Source organism: Necator americanus, chromosome III (assembly GCF_031761385.1).
Source record: "Necator americanus strain Aroian chromosome III, whole genome shotgun sequence".
Taxonomy (NCBI): Eukaryota; Metazoa; Nematoda; class Chromadorea; order Rhabditida; family Ancylostomatidae; genus Necator; species Necator americanus.
In genome coordinates, this window is record NC_087373.1 from 37,732,051 (window position 1) to 37,752,203 (window position 20,153).

General features: G+C 39.6%; 1 protein-coding gene across 3 annotated transcripts; it reads right to left on the reverse strand.

Moving 5' to 3' along the window:
- Window positions 1-273: 273 nt before the first annotated feature.
- Window positions 274-18,248, reverse strand: RB195_012224 (uncharacterized protein; the record flags this gene model as incomplete). Of its 3 annotated transcripts, XM_064193987.1 has the most annotated exons (18): window positions 274-332; window positions 1,589-1,853; window positions 1,954-2,064; window positions 5,065-5,112; window positions 5,174-5,236; window positions 5,348-6,160; window positions 6,223-6,310; window positions 6,361-6,411; window positions 7,162-7,165; window positions 7,214-7,218; window positions 9,895-10,009; window positions 13,155-13,242; window positions 15,568-15,701; window positions 15,808-15,879; window positions 15,998-16,101; window positions 16,164-16,284; window positions 16,347-16,437; window positions 18,066-18,248. In XM_064193987.1, the coding sequence occupies 18 exons, from the start codon at window positions 18,246-18,248 to the stop codon at window positions 274-276; spliced, it is 2,415 nt and encodes an 804-aa protein (XP_064051568.1). The 3 variants fall into 3 exon arrangements, with proteins under 3 accessions (XP_064051568.1, XP_064051569.1, XP_064051570.1); XM_064193985.1 differs by lacking the exons at window positions 6,361-6,411; window positions 7,162-7,165; window positions 7,214-7,218; ... (6 more) ...; window positions 16,347-16,437; window positions 18,066-18,248 and having other exon boundaries at window positions 6,223-6,258; XM_064193986.1 differs by lacking the exons at window positions 274-332; window positions 1,589-1,853; window positions 1,954-2,064; ... (6 more) ...; window positions 7,214-7,218; window positions 9,895-10,009 and having other exon boundaries at window positions 13,132-13,242.
- Between the last annotated feature and the right edge of the window lie 1,905 nt (window positions 18,249-20,153).

Genomic DNA, 20,153 nt, shown 5'->3' on the forward strand with positions numbered 1-20,153 from the left:
GACTGATCTGAACTTTCGGGTAATTTTCCGTTTTTGCGACCATCGCGCAACCTCTGCTGTGCTCCAAACTCAGCGAATAGAGGAATTTTCACATTCGGGATGGGTGCAACTGGATAAGGTGAAGAAATTCGTCTTAGAATTGTTTCTGCACCTTATCCCCTTATTGATTGTTGCATTTTTTTACACTTAAAAATTGTTGAAATATGTAGAATATGAGATACCACATATATGTCCATAAAAAAAGACATCATAAATTTCATTCCTGAGATAAAATCATTGTTTAACCTTCTCCACACTTGCCGATTTTCCTCTGGTCTTCTTTCTATTCTTATCTGTAATATGTATACTACAAATGATATATAGTAGAATGTTTTTGATTTACTATGCAACAGTGATTATTTTTTCTGGAGTGGCTGTAGCGCAGCCGGCAAGAGGTTTTGCGGTGATTACTGATTTGAAGTGATCGATAGATGGGTTCGGAACCATCGAGCTAGGGCCAGCTGAGGCGTTCTTCCCTTCGGGGTCACATCAGATTTTTCGCAGGAGGATAAAAGCAGTGGCTTGATAGATCGACTAGACTCCGCAATGGCATTGTGTAGGCGAAAACTCGTCCCAAAAACCCCAGCGATTACGAAACCCGTTAACGCATCCCAAGTGGATTGATACTCCAAAGATTTTATTCTAAGAGCAGTTAAAGCATGCCAGTGTGGTGCCTGAACGTTGGTTCGAAATCGCCCTAGCGCCAACCAAGCCCTTCATCCCTCAGGAGTCAATAAACCGGTGTCAGACTTGGACTACGGAGTTTCTTAAAGGCACCACCCCACGAATCTGGGGTGGTACGGATTTCAGGTGGAGTATTCATGTTCGGGATAGTAGATTATGGAGAGGGGTGATTCCGTTCATTTCTTCCTAATTGCCGTAAAAAACGAAGATGCGGCGCAGCACAGGGCTGGTGCGCTCCAATCGAACTCGTTGTAGAAAATAGCGCTCCCGGATCGCTCGAAGCCGTATCGTCCACCTCAGATTCGTGGAGTGATGCCTTTAAGATTTGCAATATACGCGCTATTGTGCATAATTTTACCACTTAATACTGTTTTCTTTGTACTGTACGAGTGATGGTTCGAAACCGTGCTAGCGCCAACCAAGCCTTTCATCCCTTCAAGATTTATAAATTGGTCCCGGATTCTTCTGGAAGGATACCAAAACACCGGGACGCATACATAAACCTCAAATGATTCTAAATTGAACTATTTCCTTTCTTCTACTTCCTATTTCCTATTTTTCGATCAATAAATAAGAAGAGAAGCCAAAATCTCCTCACTATTCACCTTATTTGTAAGCTCTATCTCAAAACTACGGTAGGTTTAGGAAATAATTTACCCAATATTGATTGTTTATCATTAACTACGCATAAATAAATCTGTCCCGAAACTTAATGCATAGCGTTCCAATGTGGAGCGATTGGGACACAAAAAACCGACAAGGGTCCCGCCCTGATTGCAATCGCTACACCCACCGCTTCGCAGTACTTCAACTTTTTGAGGTCATTTTGACTCGGGGATAATACGGGAAAGAACTCGTGACTCACCATGCGATGAACCATGAAAAAGCGATGCCAACACCTTTGTCGTATTCTTTTTTGGCTTCTTTTTCTCCTTCTCTTTCCTGTTGGTGTCATGCAATTTGGCGATTTTGTCTGCTTTTCGACCTGATACTTGTGAAACCTGTGGTGATTTAGTGGCAGATGACACATTGGCGGGTGATTTTTTTGGTGTATCGTTCTGTTTTTTTGGCGTTATAGAGAAGAAATCTTCCAGTTTCTTCATATCCATTCGTGATTTCTCTTGTAACGTCTGGAAATTTGAAGATTTCGGTGTATACAACAACATATGTGGCATAATCCTTTGAATCCGGAAGCAAACGCATCTACTTTGTGTGAATATAAACACTTACAAATAGGTCAGAATCTACGCAACCAGTCATCACAGAATCTTCGCATCGTGCTTGATTTGTAGCTGCTGCAGTCTTTTTCTTCCTAGTTAGGAAGGAATATTTGGCCGCTTCCTGAAATCTACATGATTAGGCAACGAGGATTATTATATTTGTACGTGTAGCTGAGAACCAGCGACTGGCTTCATTTATTTACTTCACTGTTACTTATATTTTTGATATCAAGAGGAGAGACGTGTAGTCCACGTAAACACACGTTGTTCGAAAAAAAAGGCGAAGGAGAGTGGAATTTTGCTCAAGATTTCACTTAAAAAAAATACTCAAAAGATGGGAAAGGATAAAAATACAAAACGAGAATCAAAGACAGCGCATCACAAAACTGATGATGTTCGGATCTCTGTGGGCGAATATCAAGTAAGAGGCGTGGGACCCGGTCAATTCCCCCATATCGTAAAGAAAAACGGCGTGGGAACCGCTTTAGTTCCTACGAGACATAGTAGAACGCACAACTCTTATACACGCTCCGGTTTCCTCAGCGGCCTATTGATTGGTTTATTTGAATGGGCAAATGAGGAGACCTCATTGATTTTTGACCGCTCGCTTGCGCATGCAGCGCGTGCGTAAGGATGGAGTGTCTACGTTCGTACCTTGTGGAAAAAAAATCGCCGTTTTTCGCGTCATTTTCTAGGACAATCTGGAAGAATTGAGCAAGACCACGCTCACGCTCATAGTCGTAGTCCACTCTCCGAAATCTATATTTGCCCACAGAGACTCCGACATCATCAATATCGATCTGTTACGCTGCTTTCAAGAGTTCGCTATTCTCGATTAGCTTAGTTAGCTCGATTAGTCTCAAAAAGTAAGTCCTAAGTTGTTTATCTTGTCGGACGACTCAATATCTTACAGAAAACATCCAAACAATTTGCATACTATACCAACAGCATATCGATTGGAACTTACTTTATGCGAAAAAATGGTAAATGGCAGACCTCCTCGTAAGACAACCCTTAATCCCAAAGGTTTTTATAGAGACCATAACGGCCCCTATAGAACGCGGAATAGCCAGCATCGAGTAATCAAAAAAAACAGTTCCTATTAGAAACTGTGCTCTTTTTGAAATGCACGAATCCCCTTTCGAAGACACAACCTCGAAGACGGCTCAGAAGTGACTGTGTTCTGTCTACCTTACATTTCCAATGATGAGAGCGCAGCTATACAAAGCTGTCTACGGAAAGCGGATCTACAAAATGACGTGAAGTGACTTAATTGGCTCGATTGGTAGGCTTTATCATCTGAAGCGAATCGAATTCGCCGAGATGTGTCGTTCTGGAGCACACCTCTGCCCTACTTACCAATCCACAAGTCACTATTCCTAGCGAAACTTACGTCTCGTCTGAACTACTTTTCTACGCCAAGCGTCTTCAAGTCTTCTTTCACCACATCAGTCCAGTATTTTCGGTTCCGCCCATGAGACTTTGTTCAACTCAAATGCGGGAAAATCCTCAGAGTACGTTGAACAAGCCGATCTCCTCGTCTCCTTGTAATGTGAACAAACGAAGACGATTTTCTGTAGCCACTTTCGACGGCTGCGTCAGATCTTGATACTGTGCACGTGTCATCACACATCAAAATACGTACACAACATCGACTTCTGCATAAGGATCTTTATTAAGGTACACCGTAAGCCAAAACTAGCCAAGCAGCCGTCTAACCAGTCTCCTACCCACGCAATCGATTTTCGCCTTCCGAGTTCGATCGGCTTCCCCTCTACCTTGATGTCATTTGAAGGTCCCGAAGAGGTCCACACCTGCCTATCTGCCTTATCAGGGCGCAGGCGTAATCCATAGGCTAAAGATGACTTTAATAGTCGTTAAAGCACTTGAGATCGGTCAAGGGACGTCTTGATGGTGATAGGACGACATTAGCAGGACAGTGATCGCCGATCGCATGTGAGTGATGTCGCCGATTGTGAAATTGATCAGAAAGGGTCCTGCCACTGCCCCTTGTTTTACTCCAGTTACCCTTTCAAACGATGTTGTACATCCGGGGGTGTTCGAACTGCAGCAGGTGTTGCCTAATTCTATCATTTCTATTCTATTATCAAGTAAGAGAATAAACGTTCTTGGTAGTTCATTGGTCCGAAGCGCGTTAAGAATACGGCTTCGATAAGGAGAGCCGAAAGCGGTTTCAAAGTTCAGAAAGCCCAATTTCATTGGCCTTGAATACCGCTGCCAGATTTCAATCATCCTCCTGACGATGAACACCTGATCAGTCGTAGATTGACCAGGACGAAAGTCGCTTTGCTCTTGTCGCGTTGTTTCTTCGCGATGAACCCGGTTGGGAGAAGTTTATACATGACCCGCAGCAATAAGATTTGGGTCCGTGACGGATAACTACCTGTCGAGGGGAATTATGATTGTTTGTCTCCACGACTCAGGTAGCCTTCCGTCTATCCATATCAAGCGGATGATCTTTGTTACCCCACGAATCCGAAACGGAGGAAGATATTTCGTCCTGAATGCACTACGATAAAGAATCTACATCGCAAAGCTTCTTCCTGGTCCGTACTACAACATACTCTTTCGCGGAATTTCTTGCTGCTTTCTTCGTCTTTCAGGCCTGCTGCGCCTTCGATCTTCTACTGTGGAACTGTATTCCACGATTGAGAAGAGGTAGACGGTGGTCAGAGTCGAATACGACGTCCCGAACAGATGTTCAACTCTAGATTTTTGGATTCCTGACTTATGAACGTTCCTCTGCAGAACGTAGTTGAGCTCTACTTGAGTTCTCATCTTTTGCTTGCGCAGCTCTTCAAACGTCGAAAGGGTTGATCCTTTTTACGTAAACTGATGACGACAATCCTAAATGTGGAAGGCATGATGACGCCCGTACGTTCACATAAGTCAACCAGACGGTTAACGTTATCCGACGTGCGCAACGCTGGGTAATAACGCATTTTTAACATGACAGCATTTTTGTAACACATAGTATTGTTGTAATTAATTTACTGGTGCTTTCTTCACATCAATCTAGCAATATTTGCTTTGTTGCTAATATGTGTGATATTTTTGTGAACGTAAATGAATTTGATAGTATTTCTGCACATCTCGGTACCTTTGGATCTATAGTTGATATGTCCATTGCGGTTTCTGTACTGCCTGACTGAAACAAACGAAAAAATATCATTTTACAAGGATTGCTTTAGATGTGATATTGAACTAACATTTGAAGACCCTTCGTTTAGCTCCACCGATACTTCTTTTTCGATAATATATTTCGATTTGGACTAAAGTACATAATAATAGAGAGTTCATATTTTACGAAAGTATCAAAAAAAAGTAAGAAAAGAAAATGTCGTTTAGGCAGCAATGCACGGAATAAAAAAGTGAAAACTCACCTTTCTGTTCGTATGTGTGACGTGTTTAGGTTTCTTTTTATTTGTGTCTTTTACTTCCGGAGTGGGTTTTACAGGAATGACAGCAGTGTTCACCGTATCTCCCACTTCCGAAGTGGATTTTACAGGAAATACAGCAGTGTTCACCGTGTCTCCTACTTCCGAAGTAGATTTTGAAGTAACAGTACCAGCGCTCGCCGTGTCTCTTAGTTTCGGAGAGGGTTTCGAAGGAAGGATAGCAGTGTTCGTTTTGGTTTTCATTTTTGTAGTAGGTTTTGAGGGTGTGGATCCAGTTTTTACTACAGTGTTTTTCCTCGGAGTTTTAGGTTTTGAAGGAGTACAGGGAGCGCTCACTGTTGCGTTAATTTTTGAAGTGTTTTTCGAAGGTGTGACGACATTTTTTTGAAGTACGAGGGATTTTGGACGAGGACTACACGGCGATGATTTAGGTGTAGCCGTTTTTAGAAAAGAATATCTACTTTTAAAAGCTGATAAGGCCCATTCGAATAAACCTCTGGTTTGTGTTGGTTGTTCTTCCGAGGTTTTTGCTTCTTCTTTTAATAATACAGGCTTTGAAGTTGCCAAACTCTCTTGTGAGATACTCTTTGCGGTGCAAGTATTAGTCGCTTTTGACGGAGTGATCTGTGAGGTGTCCGTTGATTGTGGCTTTAGTGCTCCGCTCGTAGTGGCAGTTGATATTGATGTACTCGTTGTACACTCTTTCGGATGCTTACAAGGTAATTGGGCTTTGTTCTCACTTCCAACGGGTAACACGTTAGCTTCTTTTTTCTTTTCATTTACGATGTCTTTTTTAATCTAGAAATAACTTAAAATAGAAAAGAACCAGGGATTCCAGAAAGTTAATTAGTTTCTCTTACAGTTTTTGTTTTGATGTTTTCTTTGGCATCTGTCATATTGTTTCCTGTTATTGCAAAACTTTTAAGTTCCTTTCTTCTTGGAAATATACTAAATAAACATTAGCAGTTACCATGGGACTAAAAAAACGATTACAGTACCTTTGTACAACTTCTTGGGATAGTCGATTAAAAAAAAACTGAAGTTGCTTTCTGAAAGAGAAACTTTTTATCTGTTACTCTAGTGATTCTCTTTCACTCCCTTACTCTATCTGCATATCTATCTGTCTATCTATATTTCTATCTCTCCCTATCTCTTATCTCAATCTCTACATTGCTATCTCTCTATCTCTATCCATGTCTCTATCCCCATCTCTACCCCTATCTCTCTATCTCTATATTCGTCTCCTCTGTGTCTATCCCTATCTCTATCCCCTTCTCTGTCCCTATCTCTATCCCTCCTATCTCTATCTTTATCTCTATCTCTACCCCTATCATCTCTATTTCTAACTCTACCCCTATCTCTATGTCTATATACATCGCTATTTCTATCTCTATCGCCATATTCGTTTCCTCTGTGTCTATCCGTACTCTGTCTCTATCTCTAACTCTGTCTATATCTCCATCTCTACCCCAATCTCTTTCTATCTATATCTCTATCTCTACCTCTTCCTCTATCTCTAGTTCTATGTCCATTTCCTCTGGGTCTATCTTTATCTCTACCTCTATCTCTAGACCTACCTCTCTCTATCTCTATCTCTTACCTTATCTTTATCTATAGCTCTCCCTCTTTGTCTATCTCTATCTCTAGCTTCTATCATCCTCAGCTTCTATCTCTATCTCCATATCCATCTCCTCTTACTATGTCTATCTCCTCTATCTCTCTTCCTATATCTCTCTACCTGTGTCCACTTCTGTCTCCCTCTGGGTATTTTCCCTTGAAGCAATTCTTCAAATACTTACTTTTCTAGCTTTCAGTGGTGGTTCCGATATATCATTAAATAACACTTCAAACGCTTCCTTAAAAACCATTAATTATTATAAACTCAAGCCGCTTGAAGTATGAATGCGGAAAGTTTGTAGTTTGAGTTCACAGAGTGCAAAGCATTATTATCGAAACCTGTGCTCTGTTCCAATGCGGTGCGCTAAAGTAGATTCTGAACAACACTTAGATTGTCATTTTTCTATATTACACTTCAGATTCTAGGAGAATACGTCTACTCCTCACCACTGTTCCACCGCAGGTTGATAAGCTTCCAGCTCCGACTTAAAGGCAGCAGGAATCTGGGGTGGTACGGATTTCAGGTGGAGTATCCGTATACATGGTCGCAGATTATGGAGACCGGGGTCGCACCGCTCATCTCTCCCTGAATCACTGCAAGCAGCCTGCCCCTGAATGCTGTTTTGTACGATGCCTTCTATTGCAGCGCGCCACACTTGCACACGTATCGCCCCTTACTGCCTATCGGGGCAGTCCGAATTGATTTTCGACGAATCACAGGGCGGAGGCGGCGCAAGGGGTGGAGCGTTACAATAGATGGCGTCGTACAAAGCAGTATTCTGGAGGCGGCTGTTTGCAGTGATGCAGGGAGAGATGAGCGGAACTACTCCCGTCTCCATAATCTACGACCCCGTATGCGGATACTCCACCTGAAATCCGCACCACCTCAGATTCAGGCAGTGGTATGCTGCCTTTAAGAGAAAGGTTCCGTCTTCCGAATATATGCCGAAAGCCAAGTATATTAGGTAAATGCATAAGTTCTCCGCCACCACTCTTGTGCAAATATTTTAGAAGGGAGCCCGTTTGAGTATTAAAGGGATGCAGAGGGACTCGACGCCAACTCTCCGGCGTCATATCGATTCCCTCCTTTAATAAGGAACATTTGAAGTAGTGTGGGCACATGCAGAGGTAAACTACTGCATCAAACTTATAGATAGGATGGTCACATTGTGAGAAGAATCGACAATAGATAGGCGGTACTTTTGACCGTACGCCAAGAGATGCAAAACGCTTTTGCAGGACATTGCCGATGGCCGATGCGTTTACAGCACAGATGGATCAGAGCACAACTGGATGTGGCTCAACTGCAGCACGGCTGGAGCTCGTCAACGTCACCCACAAAACCTCCGAACATCTTTCATGAGGACTGCGATATAAAATGATGGATAGAAACAATGCAAAGCAACACGGAGCGATCAAATAGCACAGATCAATCAATTAAGTGAATGTTGTCGTTGTCAGAACTAACGTAAGATACGTCGAGAAAAGGAAAGTCCTGATGCCAAGAGTATGAGTAGAACTAAGTGCTCGTTTTCGAACATCATACGTGGAATGGTGGAGTGTGGCCAAATTGGGAACGTCTCGACTTCGGGCTAATGTATCCGAGGTCATATGTTAGGAACTCAACGTTGTCACAGTTACATGCGCACACTTCGAGTTGCACCAGTTTCGAATTAGTACGGTACGTAGGAAGATTTCATCCTTTCGTCCAGCAAGTTGTCTTTTTTTTCAAAGATGAAGTATTAGGTTGTTTGGGAAGCAACTGCTGTTCGTTGAAGGATTCGGTATCACAGGACGTCATGTTACCAACCTAAGGCAAATGTGCAGGGAAACACAGACGCGAAGAAGTCATAGAGGTGAAAAAGGTGAGCAGGCACGGCTATGAAACGGTTGCAATACCCCACTTACCTTTTGCGACATGAACACGAAGTTACTGCGCGATGCTAGTGCAGTTTGGGGCAGCAATTCCACGCCAGTGGACCGGTCGCACCCGTTTTAAGAATTCCGTTTCACAAACACACACAAACACACGTGCATGACAGACATAGCCCATTATTATATAGCATGACATTGATAAGTGTTCGCTGAACCACCGAACCAACGAGCATCAACTCAAAATAATGCCATTTATAGCCGCTGATGATTTGAGGGTCTTGAACTCATATCAAACTAGTTAATCGCGTTATCTGCCAATATTCGAAGTTAATTGTTGGAGAGATGGAGGAGTGGACCGGCAACACTACTATGTTTGCTACAAGTTGTAGATTACAGGATGAAAAGCGAAAAATGAATCGATGGAGACAGTAGAACTTGTGGACGAACAGCGTCTGGCAAAGTCATATGGCCTAAGCGTAGGCGGAACTGACACAGGAAGGAATTACGGCGGTATTTTGGTGTCTGTTATCCAGGTAACATCCCCAATGGACACATTCAGAAGGGTGAAAGGGATTACATATCACCATGGGCATCGCGATGGGACCTAGACGATGCAGGTCGAAAGAGCGAGAGGCGTTCACCTCTACAACTGCTATAACAAAGGTTTCCGTATTCGCAATTTACACTGCAGTACTCCACCGTCTTCATAGCAACCGCATAGGCCTGCTACGTTTGCATTGCGACAATGAAACGTAGGAGAAAGTGTTGTAAATCTACTAGTTAAAGTGGTCCCTGAAGAAAATTTGCACGGAGAAGCAAAACCTCCCACACATATGAAGACTTGTAGTCATGCTCTTGAATGTGCCGACAGTAAAAGACAGCTAAAGTTGGTTTGACGACAAGGATCAATTCCACCCTTTCTAAGAGGGAAACGCTGTAAGACGACAACACGACAAAAACAACCTGTGAAATTATTTAGAACTCCCTTCTTTGTTTTGTCAATTCTTCTAAAAGAAAGTCTTAACTGACACAACACTAACCTGATGGACAGGGGAAGGATATAACTGTCCGACTTGTGTGAGTGGTCAAAAGTGAGCGAATGAACAATACTCGCTCTTCGCGCGAATGATATAACAGCAGATTTCTTTGATTTCACTTAATTTACGACTATCGCGACGGGGTGGAAGGTTTAAATGGTTAGACAGACGGATAGATGCAAGAGTAGTGGGGAGTCTAAAGAGCTGCCTTTACGTATAAACGTGTCGTATAGTGCATGTACTCCTCCTACTCTTGAGGCCGCGTACACGTTTTGGATTAGTATCTGACCCTGCTTACACCAAACGCAATCAGGCATTTGAGGGTACGTTCTGAACACGTACCAGCTGTATACCTTGCAAAGCTATTTGGCCAAGGTTACCCAGATGTTGCAAAAAGATGTTGTTGTTTAGCCAAAGTCTAACACAAAAAGGTCAAGTACCTAGAGGAAGCGTGGAACGTTTGCTGACAACTCTCTGTTTCGTTACGCTGAACTTCTGGACATTGTCGAGCTGAGGTATTCGGGTAACTAAAAGTCGATAGGCAGTTCACGCGAGAATAAATGGATTCAGTGCGGAGCAACTGATCGAGAAGGTTGAGCAGAGCTATTCCCAACGGACGAAACGCCTCGGCGAAGATGTGGGCAACTGCGTTAGGCGATAATACCAGTGCGCCGATTAATTAAGTTCAGCCTTAGAAACACAGACTTTCCTTTGGCAGATAATTTAGAAGTTGCAGTTTCATAACGAATGCAACTCTACGTTGCCAATTCTTAACTGATAAATAAATTTTTGGCTAAATTTTTGAAGCCATTTGGCTGACTTGACTGGTCAAAATCAAGCAACTAAGGCTAATTGGCAATATATCCGAATCGATCACTCGTGCAGTCACGTAGTGGTTCAAATGTCCTCATACCCTGGAACTGCGGTATTTTTCTACCTACGTTTCTCTTAGTGTGCCCACGATGTTTTTAGGAATAACCTTTATCACCCTCACGTTTCGGCTTCTTTTACCTTCTTCAGAGATCTAGATAGAGGTTGAATGGATCAGTCCTATGTTTATTCCATAAAGCCCCACACTATCCTGAGTCAGTTTTTCGATATTTGTTCAAGGTAATGAAAGCAGAAGCCATATACATTGAAAATACTGCTAGTTATTGCTCCACCCAATGATGTGCGACTGGTAGCACGCACCTGTCACTACTTAGTGCACCACCGAATGAGTATTGCTGTGTGTGGATCACCAGGGACGGCAAGGACGAGGGTAGACGATTTGATCTACACATTCAATATCAGGCAGTCATAGGTCACACAGCTGTGTAAGTGGCAAAGGTTCATTCGTTACTAACAAGCATTCATTTCTACTATTTATTGAGGGATATCTTTTAGGATCGAAAACGCCTCTAACGTCTTCCTTACCGATATTTCTGTTTTGTGACACAGTATAATGCATTTCCAATCTTTATGGTTTCCGCTGTAGGCCTCGTGCCTATGCCATCCAAGGCAAACACAGACGACTGGGCACAAATAGGGATAATATATGGGATTAAGTCCTTGATGTGCACTGCAACTTAGATTCGAGAAACCGGTAGGAATCTTGCGGTTAGGATTATTGAACATGTGTCAGAAAACGGCTTGAAAGTTTGACAACACCACTTGGAAGGCATAGAAATGAGGCTGCCAACGGAAACCATCATATTTCATTGATTTGCTTGAGGTATGGCCAAGATTGGTATTGATATTTATTGACCGCTAACGTTTCGGCGTTTTTGCATTTGTCAGAGCTTGAAAAAATCAAAGCCATTAGTGATTTATTCTCTCAAGCGCCTTATCACCTGCAGAAAGCATCCAAACGGTAAACTATTTTGACGTAAAATGCTTCATAGTGACTCACGAAGCAAAAATCAGAAAGGAAGATGTTGAGGGCGTTCTAGATTCTTAAAAGCAACCCCTCAAAAATAATGGGGATGAATGTTTGTTGATAACGAATGAGCTCTTGTCACTTTTAGCACTCTGTGATCTATCTAATACTATCTACTACCTAGTACTGTGTGTGTAGATCAAGTTAGCTATATTGTCACTGGTGGTCCCTAACGACAATGAGTATTCGTTGGTACTCTGAGCAGCCTCCTGCAGCCGCAGATCCGGTGCTAGCCAGTTGAGCACTACGTACGATTACTTTTAATGGGCATGGGGTTTCCACTACTTTGAACGATTATCGAAACATTGATCTAGGTTAGTGTGCCACTTTCTGGAATAAACATAAGGAGTTTTCAACCTAGTGTGGGCCTCTGAACATCGAAAAAGGCGAAACGTCAGGCTAAAGAAAAAAGTCCCATCTAAAAACCTCGTACTCACACTAATAGAAAATTAATGCAATCACTTGGGATTTAGGAGTACCTTGGAAATATGAGAAACTTTGTGGTTGCTCCCATTTTTTACATTTTGACTGAATTTCGATTACGTTTTCCGCTTTGATATTTCAAGGTTAAGATTGAAAAAATGGAGATCAATAATGATTTGAAGGCTGTTATTTATGATAACTGTAGCAGTTGAATATTTTCCTTTTCACAGCGGTTTTTTTCCCATTGAATAAGATTTACATAGATGAAATTTTGCACAAGTATTAGACACCTTAAAGGCATCACCCCATGAATCTGAGCTGATGCAGATTTCAGGTGGAGTGTTCTTATAAGGGATAGTAGATTATGGAGAGGGGGGTGATTCCGTGCATTTCTTCCTAATTGCCGTAAAAAACGGCCCGAAGATGCGGCGTACGCACAAGGCTGGCGCGCTCCAATCGAACTCTTTATAGAAAATAGTGCGCCAGAATGCCCGAAGCCGTGTCTTCCGGTCCGTTTTTTACGGCAATTAGGAAGAAATGGACGGAATCACTCTCCTCCCCAGAATCTACTATGCCGTATACGCATACTCCCCCTGAAATCCGTACCACCTCAGATTCGTGGAGTGATTTAATGACCTTAATGACATGCACAACAAAATATATACAAACAAAACTCAATACCATTTAGGTTATCAGCAAATCAAGCAGAACGAGAGAACACCGAGGCATATTGCTCCAACCGGTATCAACAACGACTAGGAAGCGACGAGGATCAGGTGAATCAATAAGATTTCGAATCATTATTAAACATATACTCAAGTCAGATCCATGCCTAACTTGCGTTATCATGGCGGTTTTGTGGGATGTTGTCCGAGAAAAATCCAGAATGATCGATGAGATCAGCCGTTGCGATTCATGTAACCCCAGCACGAATAGGCTCGATTCACCCGTTTAAGATCCGACATTGAGAAATCGGTGCTTTTTCCCATTAGAGGTGTGAATCGAGCATCCTAAATGATGCAAAGATTATGTGATGGAATAGTGAAGAAAACTTGAATGGCTTTGATTTTTTTTCAGGCTCTGATGAAGGCGAAAACGCCGAAACGTTAGCTGTTAATAAATATCAATAATAATCTCGGCCATAGCTCAAGCAAATCAATAAAAAGTGAAGAAAATTTTTTAAAAGCAATAAATAAATGGCAAACAATAAACAAAAAAAATGTAGAACAACAGAACCCCAGGGTCCGCGTCCAGTGTTATTTATCCAACCTCGTAAACTCGTTCTTGCAAGCAAATAATTCTGGGTTAGTTATATTGTTATCCAATAAAAATTCCAGTCCATGAATAAACGCGTCTCATGGCGGATAAATATATCCAGCCGTGTTAACACTAGAAATGTTCATTTGAGAAGCAGTTGCCTCCCAAATTGATCTACCGTGGCGCTGAGATTGCGCCAAAATAAAAAGAATTATATTGCATTGTATGTCACGGTTGGAAAAAGGAGGTTTGATGGTTATATTTGTCCTTTAAAGGATAAATCTGCTGGATAACGAGACTGAGAATGGTTAGATTTGTCCTCTCAAGGATAAATATACTGGAGAAATTTACACAGCAAATACATCTCCCCCTACTATGTATCTTTAGGTATTGTGATTTCCTAGATTGCTGCTGTTCATTTATGCTTATATGTTTATATTGTTTATTTGTTTATATGTGTTTTATGTTTATATATTTATTTTTTTATGTCTTTCATGGGATTTCATGAATTTTTCTCATGCTTAATGTTCTATGTTCGTCTTCTATAACTATCCTCGAAAGAAAAAAAAACACTGAAATAATTAGAAGAATACGAATAAATAGAAAATAAATAGAATCATTGTGCCATAAAAATTTTACCTTTTTCGGTTGGAATACCCTATTTTTTGAAGAATTTGATTTTATTGTATAGAAACTGAATATTTATTTTATTTCTTCATAAAAAGTCAGAGCATCTCTGAAATTATTGGGCGAAATTATGGGCTAACTACAATTTTTTCCTTCAAATCCGACTTAGGTTCGACTAGCAGGGAATCACGAATCAAATTACTCATTATGATTCATTCGATAAATAAATCAGCGTCATTCTCGAGAGAAATCGCATCTCGTAAATATTTGTTCGTTCTTGGATCTTCCCAACAACTGGATAGATTGAAATTATAGTTTACATGTAATAAAATCGTTGATGTCTAGTTGACTAAGACGAAAAAAATTGCTTAAAAAAAGAAGATTAGGAGGCTGAGGTTTTTCCCACATGAAACGTTCACCAGTATTCGAGTACCTACTGATCTTCCTGATTTTTGCGCGTTATTTTTATTATTTAAGATGGACGTTTTAAAAATTAACAAAAGAAGTGAATAAAAATGGTACATAGAATAGCCTCAAGATATTCTTTTCATTTTTTATCCAATATTTTTTGTCTCTGGAAGCACTGGATCTAACCACTCCCGTGTCCCTTTCGTCCGAATATTTACGTTATTAAATAAAATTATAACGCTGTTAAATGAAAATAAAAATAGTAATTAAAAGAAGTTAAATAAATTAAATAGAATAGTGAGTAACACATTATATTATTATTAAATAAAATGAATATTTCTGTAACTAACTGGCACCTATGTATGTATATGCTTAATTTGAAATCATAAAGGGAAAAAGGTTCTAACTGACAGTTTCGTTTAGTTTATATTTTTACAAGTATTATTTACACAATAAGTCAGTGAGTGAATGTTTCGCATCATCCTTCTGGAGATTTTTCCCGAAATTTCCATCCTTTAATCTTTTAAGCGATGCTGAATTAAGGAGGATTACCAGGCTAAATCCTATATTTGATCTAGGATTCCTTATTAGGGCAGAGAAGTAATATGTGATGTTTTTTTAAAGCAGCAGTTATTCTGATGTGGTACCAAATATTTATTTACTTTTTTTGTACACGAATGTGAATAAGTTTGAAACTACATTACATCCATAAATCCCTTAAAATTTGGATTTTTTAGTGCTTTTTCAACGTTCCCCCAAAAAATGTGCACCCGTTCTGTTTTGCAACTAATGTTTGGATGTCCGGAAAGTTTCAGTAAACAAATACATTCAGCACTAGACCGGCGTATTTTTTTTTCTCGAGAGTGTGAAGTCACTAAGACGACAATTGAACGCATATTTACCTCTTTTACTCATCCAAGAACAAAGTTCATAAGCCGGATGATTCAGAGGTTTATCACATAGTTAAATAAAATCCGAAATAATTTTTCTTTTTTTTTCTTGTAAAATCATAGTTTAGAATGAGTAACTCTCTTGTACTGTACCTTTGCTTCGATTGTATTTCTTCCATTTTTGCTGCCCTCGTTGCTTTCGTAGTGCATTATGGAAAGATAATCGTATCCTTCACCGTAATACGAAAGATCCAGTTGCGATAATTTGTCAAAATCTGAGTTAGCGCCTGAAAAAATTAAATTAAAATTAAATTATTAAATTAAAGATTTAAACGGGTTAAAATTATAGTAGCAAGAGGTTTTAAATTCCGCTCAGGAACAACATGACCGTACCTGGAATAATATTCTGGTAGAGGATATTCACATAACTGTCACGATCCTCTCGTTGATGTTCATGAATGAATCCTTTAATAACGAAATGATATAGTATTTTTCAGATTTTTTGACAACAACTATTTACGATTTTTCAATTATTTATTATTTTATTATTTTTTCCCACAGTATTTTGTAGCAACAAACAAACCGATAACATGCATAAATTCATGTATAATTGTCGCGTAGTCGATACATTCATCCGCTAACGAAACCTGTTGTCGACCGCCTACCCGTGAAAAATCCGCATAACACCTGAAAAAATCCGAAGAAAATTTCACGAGTCACCTATTTTTCTGGAATTTTAATCAGCTAACCCGTCAAGTTTAGAAATTACGATGTAATCACGGTCGAGTGGTGTTTTCGGCACAAATCGGATGCAGGTTTTTGCCTGATAACCCGCAATCGCTCTAGCGATCACCGCACGCTGATTTTCATCTGAAATCGATGTGATTTTTCGACGGAATTTTTTTTTTCGCTCAGAATCGGAAATGTCATACTGTAAGCGGCTGAGAGAACGTAGGGAACTCGTCCGTTAGGCCATTTATCGTCTTGTGATGCTACGCCAACTCCACCACCGCGTTTAGCTCTCTGAAACGGGAAAATCAGGAAAAATTCTGGTTTTTGTAATTCATTGGCAGCTTCTTACTTTCTTTCTTACGAAGAAAATTCAAAAATGTTCTACTTAATGGTTCGTTAATGCAGTTTTCCACTACCCAACGTATATTAGCAAGCTGAACCGTGGATGAAAACAGATGAATGCCTCAACACCTCTGTTACCCTCATTTTGTCTAGCATCACCTATTTATATAGAATTTATATTTATTTATATTTATTTACACTAACATTACTTTTATTTATATTCATTATATTTGTTTTTTTTTATTTATATCAAAAATTTGCATTTATTTATACTAAATTATATTTATTTATATTAAAACATATTATACTTTGCAAACGTAAGAAAATTTCCCAGGCAAAGGTGGTGTGTTATAAAATTGACGACACTAGATTCTATCCAAGAAGATAGGGGGTGTAGTTTACTAGTATAAGTGTAAATACGCTCAATTCTCTTTGTTAATCCTGAAAAAAACATGAAACAGCTTTGTGTGATCCAGTCTACCCAACAATGCAACTTCTTACGAATCGAACTGTCGTCGATGCGTAGCGGACTGCTCTTGATCCATTACCCGTAAGAAGTTGCGTTGTTAGGGAGATGGGATCACACAGGCTTGTTTCAAGCGTGGTTGTTCTGGCTTTTCAAGTAAGTAAGTTAAGAAACGAGAAGAACGGTACGTGAAACAGTCTTCTGTGATCCCGTCTACCCAACGATGCAACTTTTTGCGGATAACGGAATGAGAGGGATCCGCTACGCATCGACGATAGTTTGGGCGATGTGGTGCTTCTAGTGTTGAGTTACATACATGCCATTGCGGGATTACGGACGTTAAACGTCGACAAAGCTGCTTGCATTCTATCGCGTAACAAGTAGTATCGTTGGAGAGACCAGATCACACAAGGCAGTTTCACACGCTATATTTTCTTTACATAATTCGGGGAACCTGAGCATTATAACTCTCACATCCGTGCACTACACCTCTACCCTTATCTATCCTTGAAAAGTTCCCATCATCGTAATTTTCTTGATATCCTGCCTTCAATGGTGAGCAAAAAAAGTAAGAAAAAGTCAAGAATCTCTATAGAATTTAGCAGTTTTGAACATGAAAACCTATGGAAAATTTGAAAAAAAGATGAGTGGTGGATTTCTTACAATTTTGTAGATTTCTGTGAGTCGAGAATCAGTTTTCAGGAAATGTAGAAGGCATGGATGTGATCGTGATGGTCACAAGTAAAGGAATAAGAATGATTTAAACAAATTCATGTGATCGGAAACACTTTTTTGCCCACAAAAGCATTTTTTTGAACTGAAGTTCACTTATTACACTAAACTCTAAATTTACAAATATTTCTACTTTTTTCACGGTTAGAAGCTTCCTATAACATAAGAGAACTTTTACGAGGAAAAATTACCTCAATGGTTTCACTGCTGATTTAAACTCGAAGAATTTAAGCAGCCCAAATTCAAACTACTTTAGCTGAATTAAGGTTTATAGGTAAAAATTATGTAAAAATGCAAATTATGGATCTAACGTTCGCGAGGCTGAGGCAATCCCTTAACCAAAATCTGCAAAATCCATGAAAATCACACAAACACTAACCCTGATCGGAAAGTGAACATCATTGTAGAGCGGTTTCATTCGTTGACCGGTAGACGGTAATTTTGCGGCATTAATGAAATCCTGTTCGGTGAGGTAGTTCGGCTGAGCCCATGTGAACGAGACGACGACGACGACGGCGACGACAACGACGGTCAGCAAGCGGCACCAAATCGCCGACGTCATACGGCCTAAGTGGGGGTTTTTTTCGCCCTAAGAATCACCGTACGCTTCAAAATACACCAGGAGCGATACAGAACAGGTACCGAACGGATCAGTTAAGATGAGATGAACTGATCCTTTCGGAAAATACTTCCGTACTTACCGTTAGGCCTAGGACTCCAGTTTTTAACTGTAGAAATACCAAAAATTCCCTTATTTCCTATTTAACCAAAACTATACATTTGCTGAAAAAAGTGGTGGTTACTTTTCCAGAAATTTCCCTTGTGTTACTAAATTATTAAGTTAAATAAACAGATCAACGACAAACATAACGTTACATAGGACTCCAGTTTTGAATGTAAAAATACGAAAAATTCCCTTATTTCCTATGTAACCAAAACTATATATCTATTCAAAAAATAGTGGTGATCAATTTTCCAGAAATTTCCCTCATTTCACTAAATTATCAAGTTAAATTAACAGATCAACGACAAACACAACGTTACAAAATATAACATATACAGGCTAACAAGGCGCAAATTGTAATTTTTCCCTATAACTATTCGAGTGATAGCGGAACAGGTTTTAAGAATTCAGTATGATGAAAATTTTTTCATTATCAAGCAATAGTTCCCGTTGAACTATAGGTTTTTATATGCGATTAGTGTGGAACCGAATATTGAACGGCAAAGTTGCTGTGCAACATTTCGCAAACTCTTTACATATAACAAAATTTAAACTAAATTAAATTATTTAAACTAGAAATTATTCAAATTTTTCTGTGCACAAAACTACAAACGTGTTCCATTCACGACTTTTGGTTATATTTTGTAAAATAATTTAAATTTTAGCGGTTTCTGGACGTATTTTTTGTTTGTTTCAAAAATGACAGGGTAATTTTTTTGAACGATAAATTTCAGTGCTCACATTTACATATCGAGCAGTTCTTATGTGAATTCTCAGCCTTTTTCTTTTGGAAATTGCTTCATAAATTATTGTACTTATTTATTTATGTTTACACTTTTTTTAAAACTATAACTTTAACTAGGAGTACTTTAATCTACATCTACATATTTTTTAAAACTTAAGCATACATATTTTTCTGATTTTTTCTGAGAAAAACATGTTTCACTTAACTAAAAACAAGTTCCTAAAATTTTATTTTCGGGCAGTTTTTGAAATTTAAATTTTTTAAATCTTATCTTTTAATCCCTTCAATTTTTATATTTGTGATGCACGTTATTTCTGAACGTTGTAAGTACGTAAGTGGAAACACATAAATCGTCTATATATAGAAACTTCAAGTATGAAGTTAATTTAATAAAACAACGTGAAAAAAGCGAGTAGACATTGATGTTTGCGTAAAATTTCCCGTTTTCAGGATAATTTTCCGAGAAATCTAGTGTAGCGAAGACGCTCACTTTTTAAAACCGTCAAATCTATCTTTTTCAAGGGTTAGTAGTTTAATTGTAGGATCACAGCTCTGTTGTCTTCAAAGACGAAAAGGGAATATACGGGACCGCAAATAAACTCTTAAAACTCCACAGTTAGGTTTTTATAAATTTAAATCTAATTCCAAATTAATTCTGAAGTATTGGGGTTACATAAGCAATTCTGATTGTTACCCACTAGTTCTGGCCCTGCTTTTACTAAACGCATAGGAGTATACGCATTGGGAACGTACGAGCTACATAACCCGCACGTTCAAAAGGCATCATCGATGCTATCAGCTTACGTAACAAGGATCAATCGTTTTGACGCCTGAAGAGTAGCGCAAGCGGAAGATGAGAACTTCAGCTCGACTACGTTCTGACGAGGAACATTCCGCAGTCGGATATCCGGAAATCTAGAGCTGTTTTGGGATTCACATTCGTGATTCACACTTCACATTGATTCTGATTACCGTCCAATTCTTCTTAGCTTCACGAT